Source organism: Chenopodium quinoa, unplaced genomic scaffold, assembly GCF_001683475.1.
Source record: "Chenopodium quinoa cultivar QQ74 unplaced genomic scaffold, ASM168347v1, whole genome shotgun sequence".
NCBI classification, from domain to species: domain Eukaryota; kingdom Viridiplantae; phylum Streptophyta; class Magnoliopsida; order Caryophyllales; family Amaranthaceae; genus Chenopodium; species Chenopodium quinoa.
Window position 1 is genome coordinate 5,027,773 of NW_018743389.1, and position 22,207 is coordinate 5,049,979.

At 42.3% G+C, this 22,207-nt stretch overlaps 1 protein-coding gene across 1 annotated transcript; it reads left to right on the forward strand.

Moving 5' to 3' along the window:
* The first annotated feature begins 19,760 nt into the window (after positions 1-19,760).
* On the forward strand, positions 19,761-20,894 carry LOC110738300 (non-specific lipid-transfer protein-like protein At2g13820). The gene is made up of 3 exons (XM_021918664.1): positions 19,761-20,165; positions 20,340-20,486; positions 20,593-20,894. The coding sequence occupies exons 1-3, from the start codon at positions 19,859-19,861 to the stop codon at positions 20,712-20,714; spliced, it is 576 nt and encodes a 191-aa protein (XP_021774356.1). The 5' UTR covers positions 19,761-19,858; the 3' UTR covers positions 20,715-20,894.
* The last annotated feature ends 1,313 nt before the right edge of the window (positions 20,895-22,207 follow it).

Here is a 22,207-nt window from a genome sequence, read left to right on the forward strand (position 1 = left end):
TTTTTTAATTCAAAAATAAAATACAAATCTTTCTTCTTATTGGTCGAAATAAGTATATTTCTCACGTGGCGCTCTCAATGCTCTCCAAAAATGCCTACTTTATTTATATATATTAGATTGGTATTTTTTTCTCCCGTATCAAACTCAAATGACTTGTGACTTGAACAACTGATCTTTTTTATTCATTTAATTATCTTTTAAATTAAAAAATTAACAAACAAAAAACTCTACCACCGCCATCCCTCCTCCCCCACCCACTGCCAGCCACCCCCCCTCCCTCCACCTGCCGACGCCCGGCGCTCGACCCACCCCCAGGCGTCGACGACCTTACCCCCTTTCCTTAATCTCCTCATACATCTTTAAAAACTTCTGTAAAACCCCAGCTTCACAAACAACCTCTCTCTCTCTTTCCACCATCTAATCCGAAAATCCGGAACCCGGTAAATTGATTGCGACCCCAAAAAACCCATTAGAACCTAAATCATCAATTACCCTTTTAAATGTGAAAGAACTACAACCTAAACCATGAACAATCAACACATTTAATTTTCAGAAGTTCTAGAACCTTATAAGAAAATACCTCAATTGGGGCATTAGGGTTAATATGAACCTTGATTGTTCTCCCTTTAGCATAATGATCTCTTATAATTGTGGGTAATTTCAAAAACCAGGTTTTGGGATCAGGGGAAGTGAAAGAGGAGAGAGAAATGAAGATGAAAGTGATGAGATTGTTACAGTGAAGTAGAACTAGAAGATGAATGGGTTTTGGGTTTGGGTTTGGATTTGGATTTTGTTTGGGTTTAGATTTGGAAGGGGAAGATGGTTAGTTAATTCGGTTGTCTTCGTGATCAGTGATGATCGCCACTTGTGTGCTGAGGTGCTGCTTGTGGTGGGCGTCAGCCGCCGGCAAGCCGGGGAGAGGTGGCTAGTGGGGAGTAGGGCTAGCAGTGGTGGGGGAAAGGGAAGGTGTTTTTTTTTTAATTATTTGATTTTAAAAATTAAAATAAATAATTTTTATTAATTATCAAAATATTTTAAAAAAATTAACCAATGAGGACATGACAGGTGGATTGCAACCTGGTATAACAAGTTAAGTGACCTGCTAGGTTTACTACGCGAGAAAAAAATACAAACTTGTGTTTATTTTGGGAAGATTTAAAGTTTGGTCTATTTTAGGAGAATGGAGCAAAGGTTGGTTTGTTGTTGTAAAATTTTCCTATTTTTTTTAGGAAAACCCAAGGAGGGCTACTAATTTATTAAATCACTAGATTATTGATTATCCCACGCTAACAATAAAAAAAATTTACATATTCGTTTATAATATAAATAATTTAAGCAAAATATGATAAATTGTAAGCTTTCTTATTGAATGAATTGAGCTAAAATGAAAGACAAAATGTTAAATATTTTAATAATATGTTACACTTCTTATTTCATAATTTAAATAAAAATTTATAAGAAGTGAGCATTAGTTATGTGGTTTTTGTTTCATTTTTCATATGGTACTATTGTATTTTGGATTTTTACATTTGGTACTCAATTTCTTTTTGGATTTCACATGGTACCATTATACTTGTAATCTATTATCTACAGTATTAATACATCAAATTTGTTTGGGATATTCTAAGTTGTGCCCTCGTCTTTGTTCAATTTCTCACTTGTACCCACGCTTTTGTACCCTCAACCTTTGACACCGTTAGAAGTTATATCCCTGTCGTTAAGCTGACGTTAGTTAGTTAAGTAAATTACGATTATGTTGTAATATAGGGTGGTTAATTACGGTGGGAAGCTTTCCCTCCTAGAGTTAGCAGGTTGTTTAGGGTTTCCCTCTGTTTTCTATTTAATCTCTCCTCCCTTCATTTCCCTTTCTCATTAATCTCTCCTCCCTTTGCAAATCTGTAAAATATGTCTCACTTAAGGAACTCGTTCTCTTCTAATTCAGAATGTTCCTTGGAATTTATCAGCCCTAGGTGCTATTGCAATCCCACCAAAGTAGCAAGGTTGAAGATCTCTGCCACAAGTCGCAACCCAAGAAAAGGTTTCTTCAAGTGCAACGACTGTGGCTATTTCAAGTGGTTGCTAGAAAGTGATGTTCGAGGAAGTGAGAATTTGAAGGTTGGAGAGGAAGAATTGGAGCAGATTCGAGTCCAGATATCAAGCATGAATGAAAAATTAAAGGAAATATCCAGTTACTTGAGGGTTGTACTGAAATTAGGTTTATTTATGTATGTAATGTTAGTTATTATTGTGCTTATGAAAAATGGTGAGAATTAGGAAAAAAAAGGTTGAATTTGCAAGTTATGTTTGTAGGAAGTATGGGGTGGAATTAGGTAGCAGTTTGTTATATGGTTGTAAGTTTATGAATGAGAAATGCAAATATAATTGAATTCCCCTTGCAAATTAAGAACTAATGACAACAGTCATATTTATTCGGTCAATCATATATCTTCTCATATAACAATGATTTAACTGGACATATTTATATATATGTAAAAGTCAAAAAATTACATTTCCAGTTGCAATTGTCAAAATACATACTCTTTACAATTGTTAAAACTTAAAGGCAGTAAAATGCATTTGTTTAGGTTTGTTCTTACCAAAAAGAAGTGCACTGCCACATTGTTTTTATCCTACCAAAATAAAGTTCAAACATCCAGTTTTAGACCCAAAAAGTTAACAACATAGACAAATAGCTTGCTAAAGCATTGATAGCCTGTTCATGATTTTCATAGCTTTGAGACTCAAACTGCCTGAGAGAATTGACTGGCTTGCTGATGGCCCTGGCTGACTTGCAGATGGTTTGGCTGTACTAACTGAGGTGATATGCTTGGGCAGGAGCTGGCTGAGACAACTGTGTCACCAATTGCTCAATCATGGAAGTTGCCTCTGTCTCATTAGTTGAGTGTTTCCTGGTCCTTTTTTTCTTTGTTGATGGTCTATCCCCATTCTCTTTAGTAGTTGGACCTCCCTTGCAAGTTTGAGTGTTATGTCCATAACTCTTGCATTTTTGGCATTGAACTGTAGCACTCCTCTTGCCTTTCCTTTGCTCTCCTTATTCTCTTCTCCTGCATCTGGATGGCCTCCCAACACTTTTTTGATGGTAGGAGGAATAAGCTTTGGAGCATCTATCTCAGGCCACCTCTAAGGGTCAGGAATGGCTGAAATGTTCCCACTGTAGGTTTGCTTGTATCTAGCAACAGAATACCAGGCCAATCACTGACATACATGGAAGGTTGTTTTCCATCATGTAATATGGCCCTGATGCCATGCCTACAGGGGATACCAGATATTTTCCACTTCCCACATGCTCATTCCCTGTTGGTGAAAGAGACATGAATTACACTTCTTCCAACATGCACTTCAAATTCACCTTCTACCAGAACTGAAGGTTGTACATGTCCTGGATTTGGTCAGAACTCTTAGCCTCTCAGTTATATTTGGACAAATTCCATCATTTTTCCACTCTTAAGCTATTTGTTGCCTAGTCGCATGTTTGACCATGACAATTCTTCTTACACCTTTGCATATCCAAAAGAACACCCACACATTTGCTATGTAACAAAACAACAATGACACAGATGTTAAAGGTTATGGAACTTACCTAGCTTCAACACAAAGTTATTTGTGTTTTCATCACTCCTCACAGCGGGGTCAAACCTCCACTTTGTCCACCTATCTAGTGGTCCTAAGTACTTAAACCACTTAATGGCTCTTAATCCAGCAAATTCTTGCACCTTTTTCAAAGTTTTCTTAAAGATGAACATGGAAGTTGCATTGGTGACTGCCCAGAAAAGCTTGTGCATAAGGAGACCAGGGTATTCAGTCTTGAAGTTTTTGCACAAGTGTCTTGCACAATACCTTCTTTGGATCTTTGGCCACACCTTATCCAAGGATGGATCAACACCCTAGCAATCACAGTAGATGTAGTAAATAAGTGCAAATAGTATATAAAAAAAAAAACAACAATAGTTAAGAGATGTAAACATCAAGCCTATACCTTTTGTCTATCTGAATTCATGGTCCAATCTTGTCTTCTAGTAGATGTTACAATTTGCTTGAGGTGATGAAAAACCAACTCCAACTTGTTTTATTTTTAGAGTCCACCACTGCTATAGCTACTGGAAAGATTTCATTATTACCATCTAGGCACACAACTGCCAATAACGCAATTACCCTTCTGTTGGGTGCCATCTACACCAATAAACCCTCTACAACCATTGATCAAACCCTTGAATTGAGCTTCAAAACTTATGAAAATATTTTTGAACTATAGTGCAGATTGTAATGATTCCAGTCTTGCGCAAGTATAAAATGCTACAGAGTTGGGGTTTTTCTGTTTCAGTAGCTCACAGTTAGCAGGTAGTAGATCATATGACTCAACATGCCCTCCTTGTATCATCCTAATTGCAATCTTCTTCATTCTACACACAGTTGAGGCACACATTGTCAACCCATACCTTTCTTGAAGTAAGGCATTTAAGGACTTAGCTTTGTTATCAGGACTGGCCCTGATGTCCTCAAGCAACTTATGAGCTGCCCAATCACATGTGCACATGGAATTATGTGTCAAATTTAAGTCACAGCTATGCCCTGGTTGCCTTATGGATTTGATGGCCCAAGTGAAACCATCTGGGAGTTTACTGGCATGAATCCTCCACTCACACTTTTCATATGCACACTCAGTTGTGTACCTAAAGTTGTCTGACTTTCTCACAACAACTGAAAACCCTTCCTGAATACAAAAGTCCCTAAGAGCATCCTTAAAGTGGTCCTTATTCACAAATAACATCCATTTCCTCATCCTAATTTTCCCAAAATCATAATCATCATACACCTCCCCATTCATATACAACTGCTTAAAATTACCCTCATCTTCACCATCCCATTCAACTGACTGAAAAGGTTGCCAACCATCATCAACATAGTTCAAATTCTGCAAATCATTAACATCTTCATCAATTACGTCATTACATTCACCCTCATCACTGTCTTCCTCATCACTTCCTGGTTCAAAATCACTCTTGTTTTGGGGTTTTCTGATGTCCTGCGGGAGAGCTACAATTCCGAGACTGGAACCGGACGCCTGTACCTGCAAAATAACGGAGACTCCTGAGAGCTCCGCCTCCAACGGTCAAGTTAGTACCTGATTAAGGAGTAATTAATACAGAAATTAAAGTAATAAGGTCTCTCTAGGTGAGAGTATTTAATGTAGGTAATCTGCTTTGCTAGCGAGATCAGCCGGTTATTAGTGTGTTCCGTAATGTTTCTCCTCCGTTCCGTTAATTATTCGGTCCCTTGATTAATGAGGATTAATCGAGTATTTATAGCCTTGGGAAGCGTGCAACTCTCTAGGTTTAAGGTAAACCTAGGGCCGATCGGGCTTCTAGACTGAAATGGGCCTTGACGGCCGGTTGTCCCATTTGGCATGGGTGGACACGTGGCGTGTCTTAAGTGGTCCGTGGAGGACGCGTGGCGGAACCTGGTTGGTCCACTTGTCAAACGGCGCTTGGTGGATAAAAATCCCCTAATCATTTGCCCCTCACAGGTGGCACGCGACTGGTCACGTGTCGCCTGTGACAGGCGTCGCACGGTGACAGGCGATGGCCCGTTACAGGTGTCACCTTGCAGACGGCCGGGAGACTCTCCCGCCCAAATTTGAATTCGGAAGCGACCCTTCGCCTTCTCATTTTGCCTATAAAAGGAAGTGCTGACTTCGGTCATTTTCACATTTGAAAATTTTTGCGAGAACATTCGGACCCCTGAACTTGCTCTGACATTTTCGGACTTTTTCTGCCTACCGCATGTTCTGACAAGCCGACTGACCCGAACTTTCAGGACTTCATCAACTGTCATCCGTTCAGGTAACTCAGTTCTCTTACTCTTAATTTTCTTTTTATTTTTTGAAATGGCACCATGGAAGCACACGACACGCCCTAAGTTAGTGATCAGCCGGTCACCGGGGACGGCTGAATCTAGGACTAGGAGTGCCGCCTGCCCTTTTCTGGACCCATCTTTGCCCTTTATACAAAGTCCGACTGAATCTGTGTCTATGCAGAACGTGATGGCCAGAACAAAAAAGACTGCTAGAATATCAAACTCAGACGGCTCCTCCCAAAGGGTACTCCTTAGCGAAACATCTGACCAGGCGCCAGATGTGGAACGAGGCGACTGTCAAGCTGACAGTTCTGAGAGAGGGACCAAGGTGTTCCCTTCTCATCTAACCGTGGACATGTCTAATTTACCTTCTGCTCCTTCTAAGGGAGAGGAGGCGGGCCCCTCTAGGAGAGGGGAGGAGTCGTCCTCTTCGGACTCGTCAGGGGACGAGTCCGATTCCAGCTCTTCTGACCATAGTTCTTCTGACCATAGTTCTTCTGACTCAGAAGAAAAACATAACCGCCTACAAGAGGCGAGAAGTTCCCATGCAGTGGAGAAGGGGGATAATTGGGCAGAGCCGTCCGCCTCTTACAGAGAGGAAAACACCCCCTACTACTGCAGGGTGCCCCGGGGCCGGATCGCAACCATGCGAGACAACGTGGCGAGCTTTATTGCTAACCACAAAATGGGCCCGGAGTATTTACTGTTTGTGCCGGATCCAGAAGATACTGTCGTCTGGCCGGCTGGTACCAGCTATGGTGACGGCTGTTTTGGCTGCTATGTGGCGGCCATCAAAGCTGGTCTGCGCTTCCCATTACATCCGGCTGTTCAGCGGATTTTAGATGGGTATGATCTGGGGTTATGGCAGTTAGCCCCCAACTCTTGGGTAAACGTACTCGGCTATGTGGCCGGGTGCGAACTGAACGGGGTGGAGCCAAGTTTTGAGGCTTTCGCCCAGATGAACTATCTCAGCCGGACCCCTAAGTCGGGAGGTACCGGCTGGTATCAACTAACAAGCCACAGGGGTTACCTCATGACGAGAGGTAAGGCAAACAAATGGAAGGATTGGCGGAACACCTTCCTTATTATCGAGAGTTCAGACACGGAGCTGAACAAACGTTTTAACAAGTGGAACAGGGATCCGCCTCTTCTTGCAGGCGGCCGCAGCATGCCGCCTGTTCCCCCAAAGGCTAAAAGAGAGATCCTAGACAAAGGACTCTTCAAAGTAGAGACTAGGGTGAACTCTACTTCAGGGGTACGAGAGCAAGTACCCCTACACTGCGTCCCGAGCTTCAAGTGGCTCTATGATGAGTACTTCTTGGCCGCCTGTGGCCTCGGCAGTCGGTGCTCTAGAGGTAGCCGGCCTGACGAATACTCTGTTTTCTCACGCCTTGTTTACTTGGGATTTTTACTAACTTTGCTGTTTATTTCTTTCAGCCGACGCCATGAGTAAAATAACAGCATCTAAGACTGCGGCGGCCATGCTGCGGGTTTCGCTAATGAAGCAGTCGTACGCCGACTCCCCCAGCAAGGAGGCACCCTTGGTAAGCTTTGAAAACTCTTCCCCTTTAAGTTGTATTATGCATATACTAACTCTTTTTGTTTTCAGTCTGGCACTCCAAGGGCTTCTTCCTCGCAACAGCCGGACCCCAAGGCCCGGAGAACGACTGTTGCAAGCTCTCCTGGGTCTTCCAGGAAAACAGTGGCGGCTGAGAAGCAGCCGGCCACTTCCTCAAAAACCCAGGCGGGGCCGCCTAGATGTATGGACACTTGCTTGTAAAAACTCACTCTTGCTTCCTTCTTGATTAGGTCTAACTTGTTTTTCCTTTTGCTTAATGCAGCCGGCCCCCAGGGACTTGACTTGGTTGAGGTAGCCAAGTCAATGGTTAAAGTAGTTCCTCCCTCTGACAGGGAGGCGGTCAAGGGTGCCGGCACCCTTGACCTCGATGGAATTTCGGGGATCCTAGCTGAGGTATACCCTTTTGAAGTTCCAGGACGCCTGTTAACCCTTTTGATTGGAAACTGACGCCTGTTTTTCTTTGTACTTAGGCCCTGCTCCGAGTCAACAGCCTTCGCAAGCCGATTGATCGGAAAAACAAAGAGGTAAAGGCCGCAAAGGCTATGGCCGCCTCCAGCTGTGATAAAGCAATGTTTCAAATTGCCCAAAATGAAGTACTGACCATTGATCTTCTTTATTATCAGGCGCAGGCGACCGCCGCTGTTCGGGCTCAGCTAGAGGCGGCCCAAAAGAAGGTTGACGAGCTGGAGGGGACCGTCACCAAATTTAAAGCCGAGCTGAAACCCCTTCGCCAGAAAATGCACTCTTACGAAGCCATGGAGAAATCTTTGGCTAACGTAAAAGAACGCCTGGTGAACCAGGAGAAGAGTCTTACCCAAGAGCTCTCGGACAAGGCCGAGCAAGAAAAACAAGAGCTCGTCCGGGAGATGGTGGAAGACTCCGCCCAAATCCAACGCATGACCTGGGAACGACTGTTCCCCAGTGCCGACTTTGCCTCATGGGAAAGAACGTACCGCCAGTGTTCGGAAATATATAATCAACAGATCCTGGCGGCTGCTGAAGAAGAGGCGATGGACGTTGCGTTGGAGGAGGAAGAGCCGGTTGTGGCGCTTGTGCCACTTGGGGGAAAGGCATCAAAATATGATGCAGCGAAGGCCGAGTCCAGCAAGAAGAGTGCTGACCAGGCGGCTGCTGCTGATACTGAACTGCCCCCTTCTTAAGCTTTAAGTATATTTTTTCTTTTCACGGCCTGCGTGCCGTTTGCTTTGTAATTACCCGGCCAGGGGGCCGGGGTTTTGAATATTCTGCTGGTCTTTTATGGCCGGCTCATTTTAATCAAATTTTTTGTTTTTGTTCAAATTTGTCTAAGTATTTGAAATTTGCTCACTAGACAGACTGTTGCGTATGGCCGAACGTTAAGACAGGTACAAATAGTAAGTATGCCGCCTATGCCCCTGGACGACTGGTTGTCTGTTTCCAGGATAGATGATCAGTCGGCCATTTAATCAATCGGTATTCGAACTCTTTATTCAATTTGACCAAGTAAATAGAATTACCAAGTAGCCAAGGAATTTAAGTAGGAAAACAAGCGGCGGGTACCGGTTGTTTCCCTTTATTACCAATGTTGGCCTCTAATTTGTTATTTGTTAACCTAGCAAGAGTATTGGTTGAGAGCCTTTGTTTATTAAAAACAAGTGGACGACTCGTACCTTTTAGGCTCAGTACTAAGTTTGAGTGACTATTAAGTTAACATAGGAGTTACTTAGTCTTCGTCACAATCTTGATTGAGTAGTAAAGGTATCAGGCGGCGTAGGCCGGCTAGACCCCTTGATTTACCAATGTTTGTTGGCTATTTACTCAATAGGTTATCCAGTAGGAATAGGGGTTCGAGTGCCCTTGTTTGTATAAAACAGGCGGACGACTCAAACTTTTTAGGTTCCATACCAAATTTGAAGGAGTGACTATGAGTTAACTTTGGAGTTACTCAGTCTCCGTCACTTTTGTTTGAGAAGTAGAGGTACCAGGCGGCGTAGACCGGCTAGACCCCTTGATTCGCCAATGTTTGTTGGCTATTAACTCAATAGGTACCCCCTGCATTTATCCCAAGTAATACAGGCGGTCATCTGACTCAGATGTCAACTGCTACCACTGGTTTGGTTAGTGATAGAGTTATCCTTGTCTCAAAAACGGCTACGTGGTTGCCCTTTGGGACAGTCGTATAGGTGCCGTGTAATTAGTTTATAGAACAATGTTCCACCCAAAAGGGAGCTGCTCTCTGCGACGAATTTCATCCGAATGGATGCCGCCGGACGCCTGCTATAATGTTGGGACAGGTCGGATTAGTTTTTAAAAGTTAGATCACATGACTAGGCGCCTGGTCTGATCATTCGGCCAGTGGCCTTGGTATGTTCTTGGTGAACGTATGTGCTAAGTAAAAGAAGGGTAGCCGCCTGTTAGTTACAGGATCGGCCAGGCCCTAAACTTTTTAGCTAAGTATTGTGAGTAAAATACTCGAGGGAGAGTAGCCGACTGTAATGGAACAGACGGCATGCCCCTGTAAAGATAAAGAGTGAAACTCAATGGAGAGTAGCCGACTGTAAAGGTACAGACGGCATGCCCCTCGTAATACAAAATTGAATAGTAAGTGCCAACTTTATTAAGTAGCTCTTTACTTTACATCATTCAAAAGAAATATTTCTTAAGGTTATCTATATTCCAAGTTCGAGGCAACGGTTGCCCGTCTGGTGTTTCCAGACGGTAGGTACCGTCCCTGACTTCCGCATAGATTCGGTAGGGTCCTTCCCAGTTGGGAGTTAGTTTGCCAGACTCGTTAGCCCTACCAACTGCTTCCATTTTTCTAAGTACAAAGTCCCCTACTTTGAGTGGACGCCTGTGCACTTTTTTGTTGTATGATCTAGTCATTCTCAGGCGGTAGATTTCATGGCGCAAAACAGCATTGCCCCTCTTTTCAGGAAGTGAGTCTAATGCCAGGCGCATAGCTTCCCAGTTTGCCTCTTCGTCATATAGCATTACTCGAAGAGTCGGCTCGTAGTGTTCTATTGGAAGAACAGCTTCTGCACCAAAAGTTAGGAGGAATGGAGTTTCTCCAGTCGCCCCTTTTTCAGTCGTCCTAATGGCCCAAAGAACATGTGGTAGTTCATCTGCCCATAGGCCGCCTGCTCGTTCAATTTTTTTCTTGAGACCGTCTGAGATGATTTTATTAAAGGCTTCTACCTGGCCGTTTGCTTGTGGACGGCCGACAGATGCAAAGTAATGTCCAATTCCTTGGTCTCCCAACCAGCTTTTGAGAACAGGCGTCTCAAATTGGGGACCATTATCAAAAACCATAGACATGGGAACCCCGAACCGAGTGATGACGTTTTTCCAAATGAATGAAATTACATCTTTCGTCTTGATTCCCTTTACAGCCTCCGCCTCTACCCATTTAGTGAAGTAGTCAACGGCAACAAGTATATACCTTCTGCCGCCTGTAGCAGGCGTATATGGACCCAGAATGTCCATGCCCCACTTAGCAAACGGTAGTGGGCTGTGAATGGTAGTGAGGTCAGTAGCCGGACGGTGAATTAATTTGCCAAACCTTTGGCACTTGTCACATTTTTTCACCATCTCCATTGCATCTGCTTCCAAAGTAGGCCAAAAGTAGCCCTGCCGCCTTGCCCTTTGAGCAAGCATCCTACCACCTATATGGGAAGCACAGAAACCAGAGTGAAGATCATCTAGTATCTCTCGTCCCTTTTCAGGAGTAACACACTTTAAGAAGGGTTGAAGGTGCCCCCTCTTGTGCAGTTCCCCCTGTATCATTTCAAAACAGGAGGCTCGTTTTTTCAGTGATGCCGCCTGTTGAGGATCATCCGGCAGTGTACCGTTTGTCAGATATGCCCTGATTGAATCCATCCAGGTTGAGCTTCTGTCTAGAATTCCAATAGGATTTTCCTCGATGCTTCTCTTCTCCATTACTTCCCAAAACACAGTTCGAGGAGTATCGGAGGAGGCGGATGATGCTAATTTCGAGAGTGCATCTGCCTGGTTGTTTTCTGATCTCGGTACTTGGATCAGATGGAAATCCTCAAGGGAGCCGACTGCTTGTCGGACCGCCTGTAAATATTTGATCATGGCCGGATGTGTTGCTTCGTATTCGCCATTGTACTGACTCACTATCAGTTGTGAATCAGAACAGGCGTCTATTTTCCTTGCCCCGGCCGCCTTACACATGCGGATCCCGGCTAGTAAAGCTTCATATTCTGCCTCATTGTTTGAAGCCTGGAAACTGAAGCGTAGAGCATACTCGAACCTGTCGCCCTCTGGAGATTGACATACGACGCCTGCTCCACAACCGTTTGAAGTAGAGCTTCCGTCCACATATACCTTCCAGACTTGGTCTGGAACTTGAGAGTCAGGAGGACGAGTCATCTCTACAATAAAGTCAGCAAAGGCTTGCCCCTTCACTGCTTTTCTAGGCTCGAAAGTAACTTCGAGACTCTGCATTTCTATGGCCCATTTGATCATTCGTCCGGAGGACTCCATGGTGGTAAGGGGCCGTTTGATCGGTTGGTCGGTATACACGACGACTGCATGTGCCGGAAAATAGGGCTTCAATTTTTTAACAGCCATGAAGAGTGCAAGACCAAATTTCTCCACTAGGGGATACCTCAACTCGGCATTTTTCAGTACGTGACTGACAAAGTAGACCGGAAGTTGACAGCCGTCCCTTTCAGCAAGGAGCACCGCGCTTAACGCATGATCAGAGACGGCCAGGTACATGTAAAGATTTTCTTTGGGCAAAGGGCTGACCAGCCTTGGCAAGGAATGCAAGTGAACCCTTAATTTCTGGAAGGCGGCCTCAGCATCCGGCCCCCATTCAAACCTTGCCTTTTTCTTAATTGCCTGGAAAAAGTATAGGCATTTGTCGCCTGATCGGCTTAGAAATCTTCCCAAGGCCGCCAGACAACCTGTTAACTTCTGAACCTCTCGGACGGTACGAGGCGACTGCATGTCAATGACCGCCTGTACCTTCTCAGGGTTCGCCTCTATTCCTCTCTGGTTGATAAGGAATCCGAGAAATTTCCCAGACTCAACTCCAAATACACATTTCTTGGGATTGAGCATGACATGGTGCCGCCTGAGTGTGGCGAAAGTTTCTCGGAGGTCCGTCAGATGATCTTTCTGAAGTTTAGTCTTAACAATCATATCATCAATGTATGCCTCGACGTTTCTCCCAATCTGATCAAAGAACACTGTGTTTATCATTCGTTGGAATGTAGCCGGGGCATTCTTAAGACCAAACGGCATGACCGTATAACAGTATAATCCCTGATCAGTGACGAAGGCCGTCTTCTCCTGATCTTTCTTCCACAAAGGAATTTGATGAAAACCAGAATAGGCGTCCATAAAACTCATCAAGGCATGGCCGGCTGTTGAGTCGACCAGGTTATCAATTTTGGGCAGAGGGTAACTGTCTATGGGGCACGCCTTGTTCAAGTCTGTGTAGTCTACACACATTCGCCAGGTGCCATTCGGCTTTTTAACAAGTACCACATTTGCAACCCAATCTGGGAAGTAACATTGCCGAATGAACCCTGCATCAAGTAATTTTTTGACTTCGGCGGCGGCCGCCTGACCTCTTTCTTCACCCTGGTTCCGCTTCTTTTGCCGTACCGGCTTCTTTTTCGGATCCACAGCGAGTTTGTGTACTGCCAGATCAGGACTAATGCCTGGCATTTCATGGACTTCAAATGCAAAGATGTCCTTGTATTCTTTCAACAGGTTGTGAAAGTCATCACCAAGGTTTCCCAGAGCAGTCGTCCCAACTTTGACTGTTCGGTCAGGGCGGGAGTCGTCTAATATCAGGTCCGTATGCTCACCAGCCGGCTGAGGGCGGAACTCATCCGGCCGGTCCTCTGCCAATGATTGCTATTTTCTTGCCTTTCTGGCGGACTCTGTCTGGGACGCCTTTCTTTTTCTGTCGCCTGTTTCTTGAACAGGCGCACTTTCCTTGACATTGTCAAGGTCTGTTTTTTCTCCACTTGACCCAGTGGCCTTAGCAGTGGGTTTGACATCCGAGAGATAGCACTCTCGGGCCATCCTCTGATCTCCCCTTAGGGAGCCGACTGTTCCATTGTCCCTTTCAAACTTAAGCAGCATAAGTGACGGGATTATAACAGCCTTGGCACTATTCAGGGTTGGGCGACCCAGGATCATGTTGTAGGCAGAGAGTTCCTCTACAACTAGGAATCGGACTACCATGTGTCGTCCTTCCCCTTTTTCGCCCAGGCGGACGGGTAGATCAACTCGTCCCAGTGGGTGGACGACTCCTCCTCCAAACCCTATTAAAGGGTGGGAGGCCGGATGTATGCAATCCGTCTGATATTTCAGTTTTGACAGACATTTGCTGCTGATGAGATCTGAAGAGCTCCCAGTATCTATGAGGATTCGACCAACTCTCTGGTTGGCCACTTTACATTCAATAACGAGAGGGTCGTCATGCGGCCCCCTTATTCCTCCTAGATCCTCTTCAGTGATGACAATCTCAGGAAATGTATATTTGGACGGTCGTTCTTGGTGAACGGAATTTACATCTAACCGCCTTATATTATCTTTGTTGCCCCTAATAGTGGGGCCGCCTCCTGAGAAGCCGCCTGCAATGGTGTAGACGACTGCATCATCTGTATCGGAACTGTCGGCCTGTTGATTCTTTTTGGCCGACTGCTTTTTTGAGGAAGTATTCCCCGTAGATTTCTTGACATAAGTGTCAAGATCACCTTGATCAGCCAAGCGGTCTAGGTACCGCATGAGACTAATGCAGTCGTTGGTGTGATGACCAATGTCATCATGATAAGCACAGATTTTGTCTTGGTTCCGGTTGCTCGCAGAACCCTTCATGGGGAGCGGTTTCTCAATTGAGAGCCGTCCCTTTATTTCTTTTAGGATAAACTGGTTATCCTTGTTAAACACATACTTTGGGGAGTATGGTTTGAATTCCTTTTTCTTCTTGGCCGGCTGTTTAGAGGAATCAGCCGCCCAGACCCCTTTTCTTTTTTCATCTTTGTTGGACGACTGTTTCTGTCGTCCCTCTCTATTGTCGAACCTCTTCCCGTCCGACTGTTTCATTGTACACAGATCAGTCGCCTGTATATAGGCTTCTGCTTCAATCAAGGCCTCTTGAAGAGTCGCCACCCTTTTTCGAACTAAATCAAATTTGAAGGTAGACCCGTCTTTGAGACCTCTAAAAAAGTCAGTATAAGCTACCTCATCCGGTAACCCTTGAATCTGTATTCTCATCAGGTTGAACCGCCTGATGTAGGAACGAAGCCCCTCCTTTTCACCCTGCTGAATTGTTCCCAAATCAAGGGTCGTTTTCTTCGCAGGGATGTTCATTGCAAAGTTGGAGGCAAATAAGTAAGCAAGCGTCCTGAAACTGTTTACACAACCAGTCGGCAGGTTGCCGAACCATTGCTGTGCAATTCCCTTGAGAGTTGCTGGGAAACACTTGCACCAAGTGGGATCATCCAACCCTTGAAGGTACATCAGGTTGGTGAATGCCATCAGATGGTCTTCCGGGTTAGTAGTGCCATCATAGGCGCCTACTAAAACATTTTTTACTTTGGCCGGCTGAGCGGCTTCAGTAATTTCCTTGGAGAAGGCCGACGGCTGTTCACCAAGTCTAAGCAGCCGTAGCTGCCAGTCCATAGGTTGGACGTTTTTTGCTGCAGGTCCACCAAATGGAGGTGGCTGCATAAAATATTGTTGTTGCGGCACAAATGGCAAATTTGGTACCGCCTGCGCACTATGAAAGCCAGACTGACGGGAGGTGCCGCCTGACTGACTCTCATGGTACGACTGAGTTGGCCTCATCGAGGCATTTCGCAAACTGTCCTGAAAATTTGAAGTAGAAGCCGACTCTGATAATCGGTCACTCTTCTTCTGCTCTAGCAGGTGCCGAGCATCTGTGAACGTTTGCTTTGACCCGTCCGCCTGAATATGACGAACCGGTTTCCTATTTCCCGTAGGATAACAGAGTTTTGTGAAATCAAGAGCAGACGGCTCCCGCTTCTTAGATTTAGGATGGGGAGTCGCCTCTCGCCCTTGAACTGGCTTCCTCTTCAGTGAAGTGGAAGGTTTTTTGGCCGCCTGCTCTTTGACTGAAGCAGGCGGTTTTTTGTTGATCAACTCTTGGATCTCTCCCTTGAATCCCCTCATGAAGGTCATGAGTTCGTTCCTTGTGATGGGAGCAGACCCATCAGTCGGCTGTTGCCGAGCAAGCGGTGCGCCTGCTGGCTCGCTTCCTGTTTGAAGATACTCCCGTTCCCTTATTTCAGTATGACGGGTACGGCGGGCCCTTAGGGTCCCGTCTGGAGCTGTATGAGTTTCAACTTCAAATTCACTTTCGGTATCATGGTCCGACTGAACTTGAGGGTCGTCTAGGGGACGCCTCTCTTCTGGGGTCGGTACAGACTTGGATGCCATCTCTGAAGTACTCTCCCCACAGACGGCGCCAAATGTTTTGGGGTTTTCTGATGTCCTGCGGGAGAGCTACAATTCCGAGACTGGAACCGGACGCCTGTACCTGCAAAATAACGGAGACTCCTGAGAGCTCCGCCTCCAACGGTCAAGTTAGTACCTGATTAAGGAGTAATTAATACAGAAATTAAAGTAATAAGGTCTCTCTAGGTGAGAGTATTTAATGTAGGTAATCTGCTTTGCTAGCGAGATCAGCCGGTTATTAGTGTGTTCCGTAATGTTTCTCCTCCGTTCCGTTAATTATTCGGTCCCTTGATTAATGAGGATTAATCGAGTATTTATAGCCTTGGGAAGCGTGCAACTCTCTAGGTTTAAGGTAAACCTAGGGCCGATCGGGCTTCTAGACTGAAATGGGCCTTGACGGCCGGTTGTCCCATTTGGCATGGGTGGACACGTGGCGTGTCTTAAGTGGTCCGTGGAGGACGCGTGGCGGAACCTGGTTGGTCCACTTGTCAAACGGCGCTTGGTGGATAAAAATCCCCTAATCAACTCTCATTATCACTGCTTGACAACTCAGACTCTTCCTCTTAGTTGTCCTGTATTTGCCTAGTTACTGTCCTCTTAGGCCTAGAAATGTTAGATGAACCAGCACCATCCTCAACTATGTTTTTCTGTTGGGGGACCCAAATACCTTTGAGTTTGGCTGTAGTTTTGGAATCTTTCTGCCACTAGGAAAACTTGTTGTCACTACCCTCTTCTTGTTTACAGTAGGAGATATGGGTTGGGTTGTGTGAGGTTGAAATGTTTGGTTAATATTTGGTGGAGAGGGGGGTATTTCTTCTAGTAATCTGGGTAGTCTTGGGACTCTAGGATGAGTATGTTGATTTGAATTTGGAGAATGTGAAGGGCTAAACCTTGGGCTCCTTCTTAAATTAGGAGAACCAGGTGGTGTTGGGCAAAACCTTGGGCTTCTTCTTACATTAGGAGAAATAGGTGATGTTGGGCTTGACCCATTTCCCCTCTTGATTAGAAGTTTCTGTTGTGGGGCCTCATATAAAGGTTGAGTTGGTGGAGTAGGGTTAGGTATAGGAGCCTCAATTACAGGTTCAGTAGGGGTTGGGTTTGGGTTTATGGTTTCAACAAGTTTACTCATGCTTCTCACTTGTTGGGCCAAAGTCCAAATGAAATTTGGTTCATCTAAACAACCAACCCATACATCAATTTATGTCCCCTCTTTCACCTCAAACATTTTCATTAAGGTTTTGTCATCAACCAAAGCATGATTTTACTCATTATAACAGTAACTTAACCTAGGATAGGTTGGAAGCTCAAACCCATTGTTATGATAAGCATCATAGAAATCATTCAACACATCCATCAACAAACATCGATCAACATCCTCTATTGGTAAATCTACATAATGACCCCTATATCTTATTTTCAATATTCTCTTTGCCATTCTGTTAAACAAAATAAATACAAAAGCAAACAAATTTCAAACAAATTACAAATAATTTAAGACCACAACACAAACAAAACAACAATTGAGCTTTCAACATCCCAACAAATTTAGATACAATTAATAACCCTAAAATCCACGAACTAAATATCAATCACATCATCAGTTCAACAAGGTATTAACTTTTCACTTTAAATTTCCCTAAAATTATATTACATAATCCTGACAATCACAAATCGCAACACACAAATTGTTCAAAAAAACCCATTCTTTATCTCTATATACTCATGCATCCTGTCGAAATTGCGTAATTCAGAAACATACCTCACCAAGCAAGAAACACCGATCACAATTCTCCTCTGCTATCGCTCTTCACCTTCGACTTCAGTCTTAATCGCAATTCCAGAAATTTTTTATCTTTGAATTTTGAGGTTTTTTTTTTGGTTCGTATAATAGAGCACAATTCAGAGGAAGTAAATATGAAAATGAATGTTGTACTCTCTTTTTAGAGGGAAAATGGGGAATTATTTGACAAAATTAAATGCCCTCTCAACTACCATCATTAATGATGTCCATGGACCCCACCAAATATATGTTTTGGCTCCTTTGAGGGTACAGTGTACAAGTTTGTAAAAGCGTGGGTACAAGTGAGAAATTGAACAAAGACGAGGGCACAACTTAGAATTTCTCAATTTGTTTTGTATTCTCTGATTTGAGCTAGTACCATAAAAATTACTCGGTTAAGGTTTTAAGGAAATGTTTTAAGCCCTTAAGTTTTAAATTTGAGGTCGAAATTAGCATAAAATGCTTAAAATATCTCGATTTACATGCAAAAAATGTCAAGATTTGCATATTTCAATTCATTTTATGAAAAAAAAAAGTCCGATTAAAGTTTTAAGGGTCAATATGACCTTAAAGGATCAAACTTTGAAATTGGAATTCGAAAAAATGGACCACAAATGTCCTAAACTAATGTTTTATTTAATGGGATGTTATGGTAGATAATAAGTCAATATTACAATAGTACCATGAGGAATAAGAACAAAAATTGGATACCAAAATGGAAAAGCCTAAAGTGCAATAGTATCAAATGGAAAATCCAAAACAAATGTAAGAACTAATAAAGAGTGGAAAAACCAAAATCATACAATCATCATTACCAAAAGGATTTTATTTATTTATTTTATTTTATTTTACCACCAAAAAATAACCCACTTTTTGAACTAACCCTCTGTTTTAATTTTAATTTGAAAATAACACCTAAAAAAAAACGATTTCATTATCACTTAACACTTTCTATCAATAAAACCGTTAAATCTACCATTTTTTTTAAAAAAATTCTTCTATTTCCATGCCAAAAACGTGTTCTTTAGAGATTATGGGATCAATTTGGTCCTGTAGAGACCGATTTGAGGTCAAATTGACAAAAAGTTATCAAAATGCCTCTTAGCATACTAAAAAATATATCGGCTTGCATGATGCCCTCAAAACAAGGCAATTTTGATAATCTTTTGTCAATATTGACCTCAAAGTGGTCCTTTAGACTAAAATAACCCTCAAAACCTTAATAGATCTAGTTTGACACGGAAATTGATGATTTTTTTATTTTAAAAAAAGAGATTTGAAATTTAACGGTTTTTAACAAAAAGTGTTTAGTGGTGGTGAAATTTTTTTATTTTTTTATTCTTTTTTTGTAGTATTTTAAAATTAAAATGGGTGGTTAGTTCAAAAAGTGGATTCATTTTTTGATAGTAAAATCCAAAAAATCCTTAATAAAATGTAGGAGGAAAGATAAAGTTGCTAGACAAGCTATTATTTTCCTATTTTCTCTAATAATAAATAATACTCGTAGTAACTATGATTATGTAAATGCCGACTGTTTAACTGGATTAAATTTGGGTTCATACTCAAGACTTGATTTTAAACCCCGCCTACATCAGCTTTCTCTATAACAAAAAAATAACCAAGATTCTACCTTCACCTTAGTCAAATATCCTGCAGGTTGCATGTACTCTTCTAGAGAGTTCATAAATTTACATTTCATTTTCGGCCACTTTTTGTTGTAACATATTTGAAGGGTAGATAATTTAATGTTTACTAATCTAATAAATGATGTTTCGGCATTAATTAAAGATCTAATATTGTCCAAGGAACAAAACTTGCATAATGAGTACCTAACTTTAATTATCAAACAATATAATCTCCTTAGTACTTTAGTATATAATATTGACAAATATTTGCTGTTGAATATAACAATAACAGAACTGTCTTTTTCCTGTTGGCTTCTTAATTATAAATTCTCTCATAATCATGCACACCTGGAAGGCTAGTTAGTTCACTTACATGCCTAAATTAGAAATATTAGGTGACCAAAATTAATTACTTTTGACTTATCTTTGCAAGTAATTTCACTATAAAATTCAACTCCAATGTTATTATCTAGCATTCAATCTACTCCTACTCTTAAGGAAAAAAACATACAACAAAGAAAAAAATTCTCTGTTTTCTATTGTCTTATAACACAAAAAATGGATTCACTAGTCGCGATGGTGCTAGTCATGACCATGTTGTCGGGTGGAGCTTTGGCTCAATCAGGGTGCACATCTGCAATAGTGGGCTTAGCCCCGTGTCTTAATTATATCTCAGGAAGCTCTTCCGCCCCGTCCTCTTCGTGCTGCTCGCAACTATCTAGTGTTGTTAAATCACAACCTCAGTGTCTTTGTCAAGTCCTTAATGGTGGTGCCTCTAACTTTGGAGTTACCATCAACCAGACCCAGGCTCTAGCCCTCCCAAGCGCCTGCAACGTTCAAACTCCTCCTGTTAGCAAGTGCAATGGTAAGCTTCCCCTCTTCCATTTTCTGTTAGTTAGCTGGTGAAGTTAATAAAAGTTTGCACCAATTATATTATTGCATGCCAAATCAAGGGTCTTAATTTTAAAAGTGTGCATATTATATATTAAAACTTAATGCATTATGAATATTAACAAAGATATTGTATGATATGTTGCAGCTGCAAACCAGCCATCAGGAGGAACCTCTGCAGCATCCCCTGTTGGTTCCCCAACTGCTTCGCCTGCTGATGCCTCGACACCAGAGGGTTCAGTCAATCCTGACGACTCTCCAACATCGCCAACAGTCTCTAGCACTCCTTCAGCTGGTACGTACCTATCCTAGTGCTAAAGCTTATTTATGTGCTTTTTAACAAAAAAAAATTCTTGCTAAGTTAATGAAAATATCCATTAATAATTGATATATGATTGCAGGAGCTGGATCGAAATCAACTACCGGGAGCACATCAAATGGGAACATGACCAAACTTTCATTTCATTTTACCCTTTTCCTTCTCTTCATCACTTCAAGTGTTTCCGCAATCATTGCAGTTTGAAGTAAGAATAATCCATAGTGCTTAAGAGCTTGAAAGGTTTCGGTTTTGATCAATATGTTCATTTGATCTATAACATTATACTCCATATATGATTACTTTTGTATAACCATATACTTCTTGTATCATTTACTCCTACTTAATAATAATTCTTTTGTACGAAAACTTATTATTAGATCCTAGTTTTGTTACAATTCTACAAGTAGACATCATGCAGTCAATGTGAGTAAATGAATACATGGAAAAAGGGCTAACTTTACATATTTAGAAAGTATCATGAAGAGAAAAAAAGGACTTGAGTAAGTAGGCTAGTTATAAAATCAAAAGGAGGGGGTTAACTTATAGAGGTTGTAAGCTAATAAAAGAAAGAAGAGGAGTGTACACAATTTTAAAGCCAATTAAGGCGTTAATGTGTTAATTATAAACCCTAAGAGTTAATTTCCACAACAAATCAATGCATTACATAAGGTGTTAATGTGTTATGCATGTTACCATTATCAAATACGGAGTAATGCATAGTGTGTCGTAGGAAACAAGGTTTTTGCCTTCTATAAGGAGTAATCCATATTAATTTTGTGAAATTGTCCATATTACAAATATGAAAACATCATCAGGTGTATCTTGTTTGAATTCCTCGATGTATATTTGTACTCATAGGTGATTAAATACGAGTATAGTAGTCAAAGATGTGCAATAGAAAAACGAGAAAGTTAAGCGTTAGCCAGAATAAGAATTCATTTACAACAGAGTTCGTTAGTATCGAGTCAAGGTTTGGTGTTCGCAAGTTATGGGGGTAATAGTTTTATATTTAGTGCAACAGAGTTGAATCTTGCACTGCCTGATGTTCCAAGCAAAAGCTAAACCCCTAAAAGAAAAAAAAAAAGAAACCTATATTATGAAGATGTAAACTAAAATTACTTTGTAAAACAAAAAAGCTATCAAATCGTATGATACATCATCATCGAAGGAAACAGGATAGTAGACTAAGTACTAAGTTCAATAGGCATGCAGGAGTGCAGGACCATCCAAAATCACTTCATTTCTGCCAACTTGTTCTTTCCCAGCAGCTCTAACTCCCAAACTAGAAACATATATTCTCCATATTTTCTTTATCTAAACAGGATATTATGTAGCCATATACGAATAGTACTGTACACGTAATCACGTGTAATATGTGCCACACCCATGAGCAAGATGCGAGCTGCAAAACACCACAGGCACCTGCTCCATGTTATAGGTGTGTGAAGCAAGCGCCTATGCCAAAGTTTAGGCATGTAAAGTGCCTCGGATCAGCGTTTAAAACATAATACATATAATTTACCTGTTGTGCCAACGACAAAGGTTCATCATCACCCAATTCACCCCACAGACCCACAGCATAGCCTCCCTGAGATGTACGCAAATCGTCATCACCATAATTGTAACCACCAGAATAGTACCAATCGAAAAGTTGGGTTGTTTGCAGGAAATTATGTTGGCATTTGGCATGACTGAGT

Excerpts from the sequence above, each read along its gene's own strand:
- LOC110738300 (XM_021918664.1), top strand. The coding sequence starts at position 19,859 with ATGGATTCACTAGTCGCGATGGTGCTAGTCATGACCATGTTGTCGGGT. Across the intron at positions 20,166-20,339 it reads TCCTGTTAGCAAGTGCAATG|CTGCAAACCAGCCATCAGGA; the intron begins GTAAGCTTCCCC and ends GATATGTTGCAG. Across the intron at positions 20,487-20,592 it reads CTCTAGCACTCCTTCAGCTG|GAGCTGGATCGAAATCAACT; the intron begins GTACGTACCTAT and ends ATATGATTGCAG.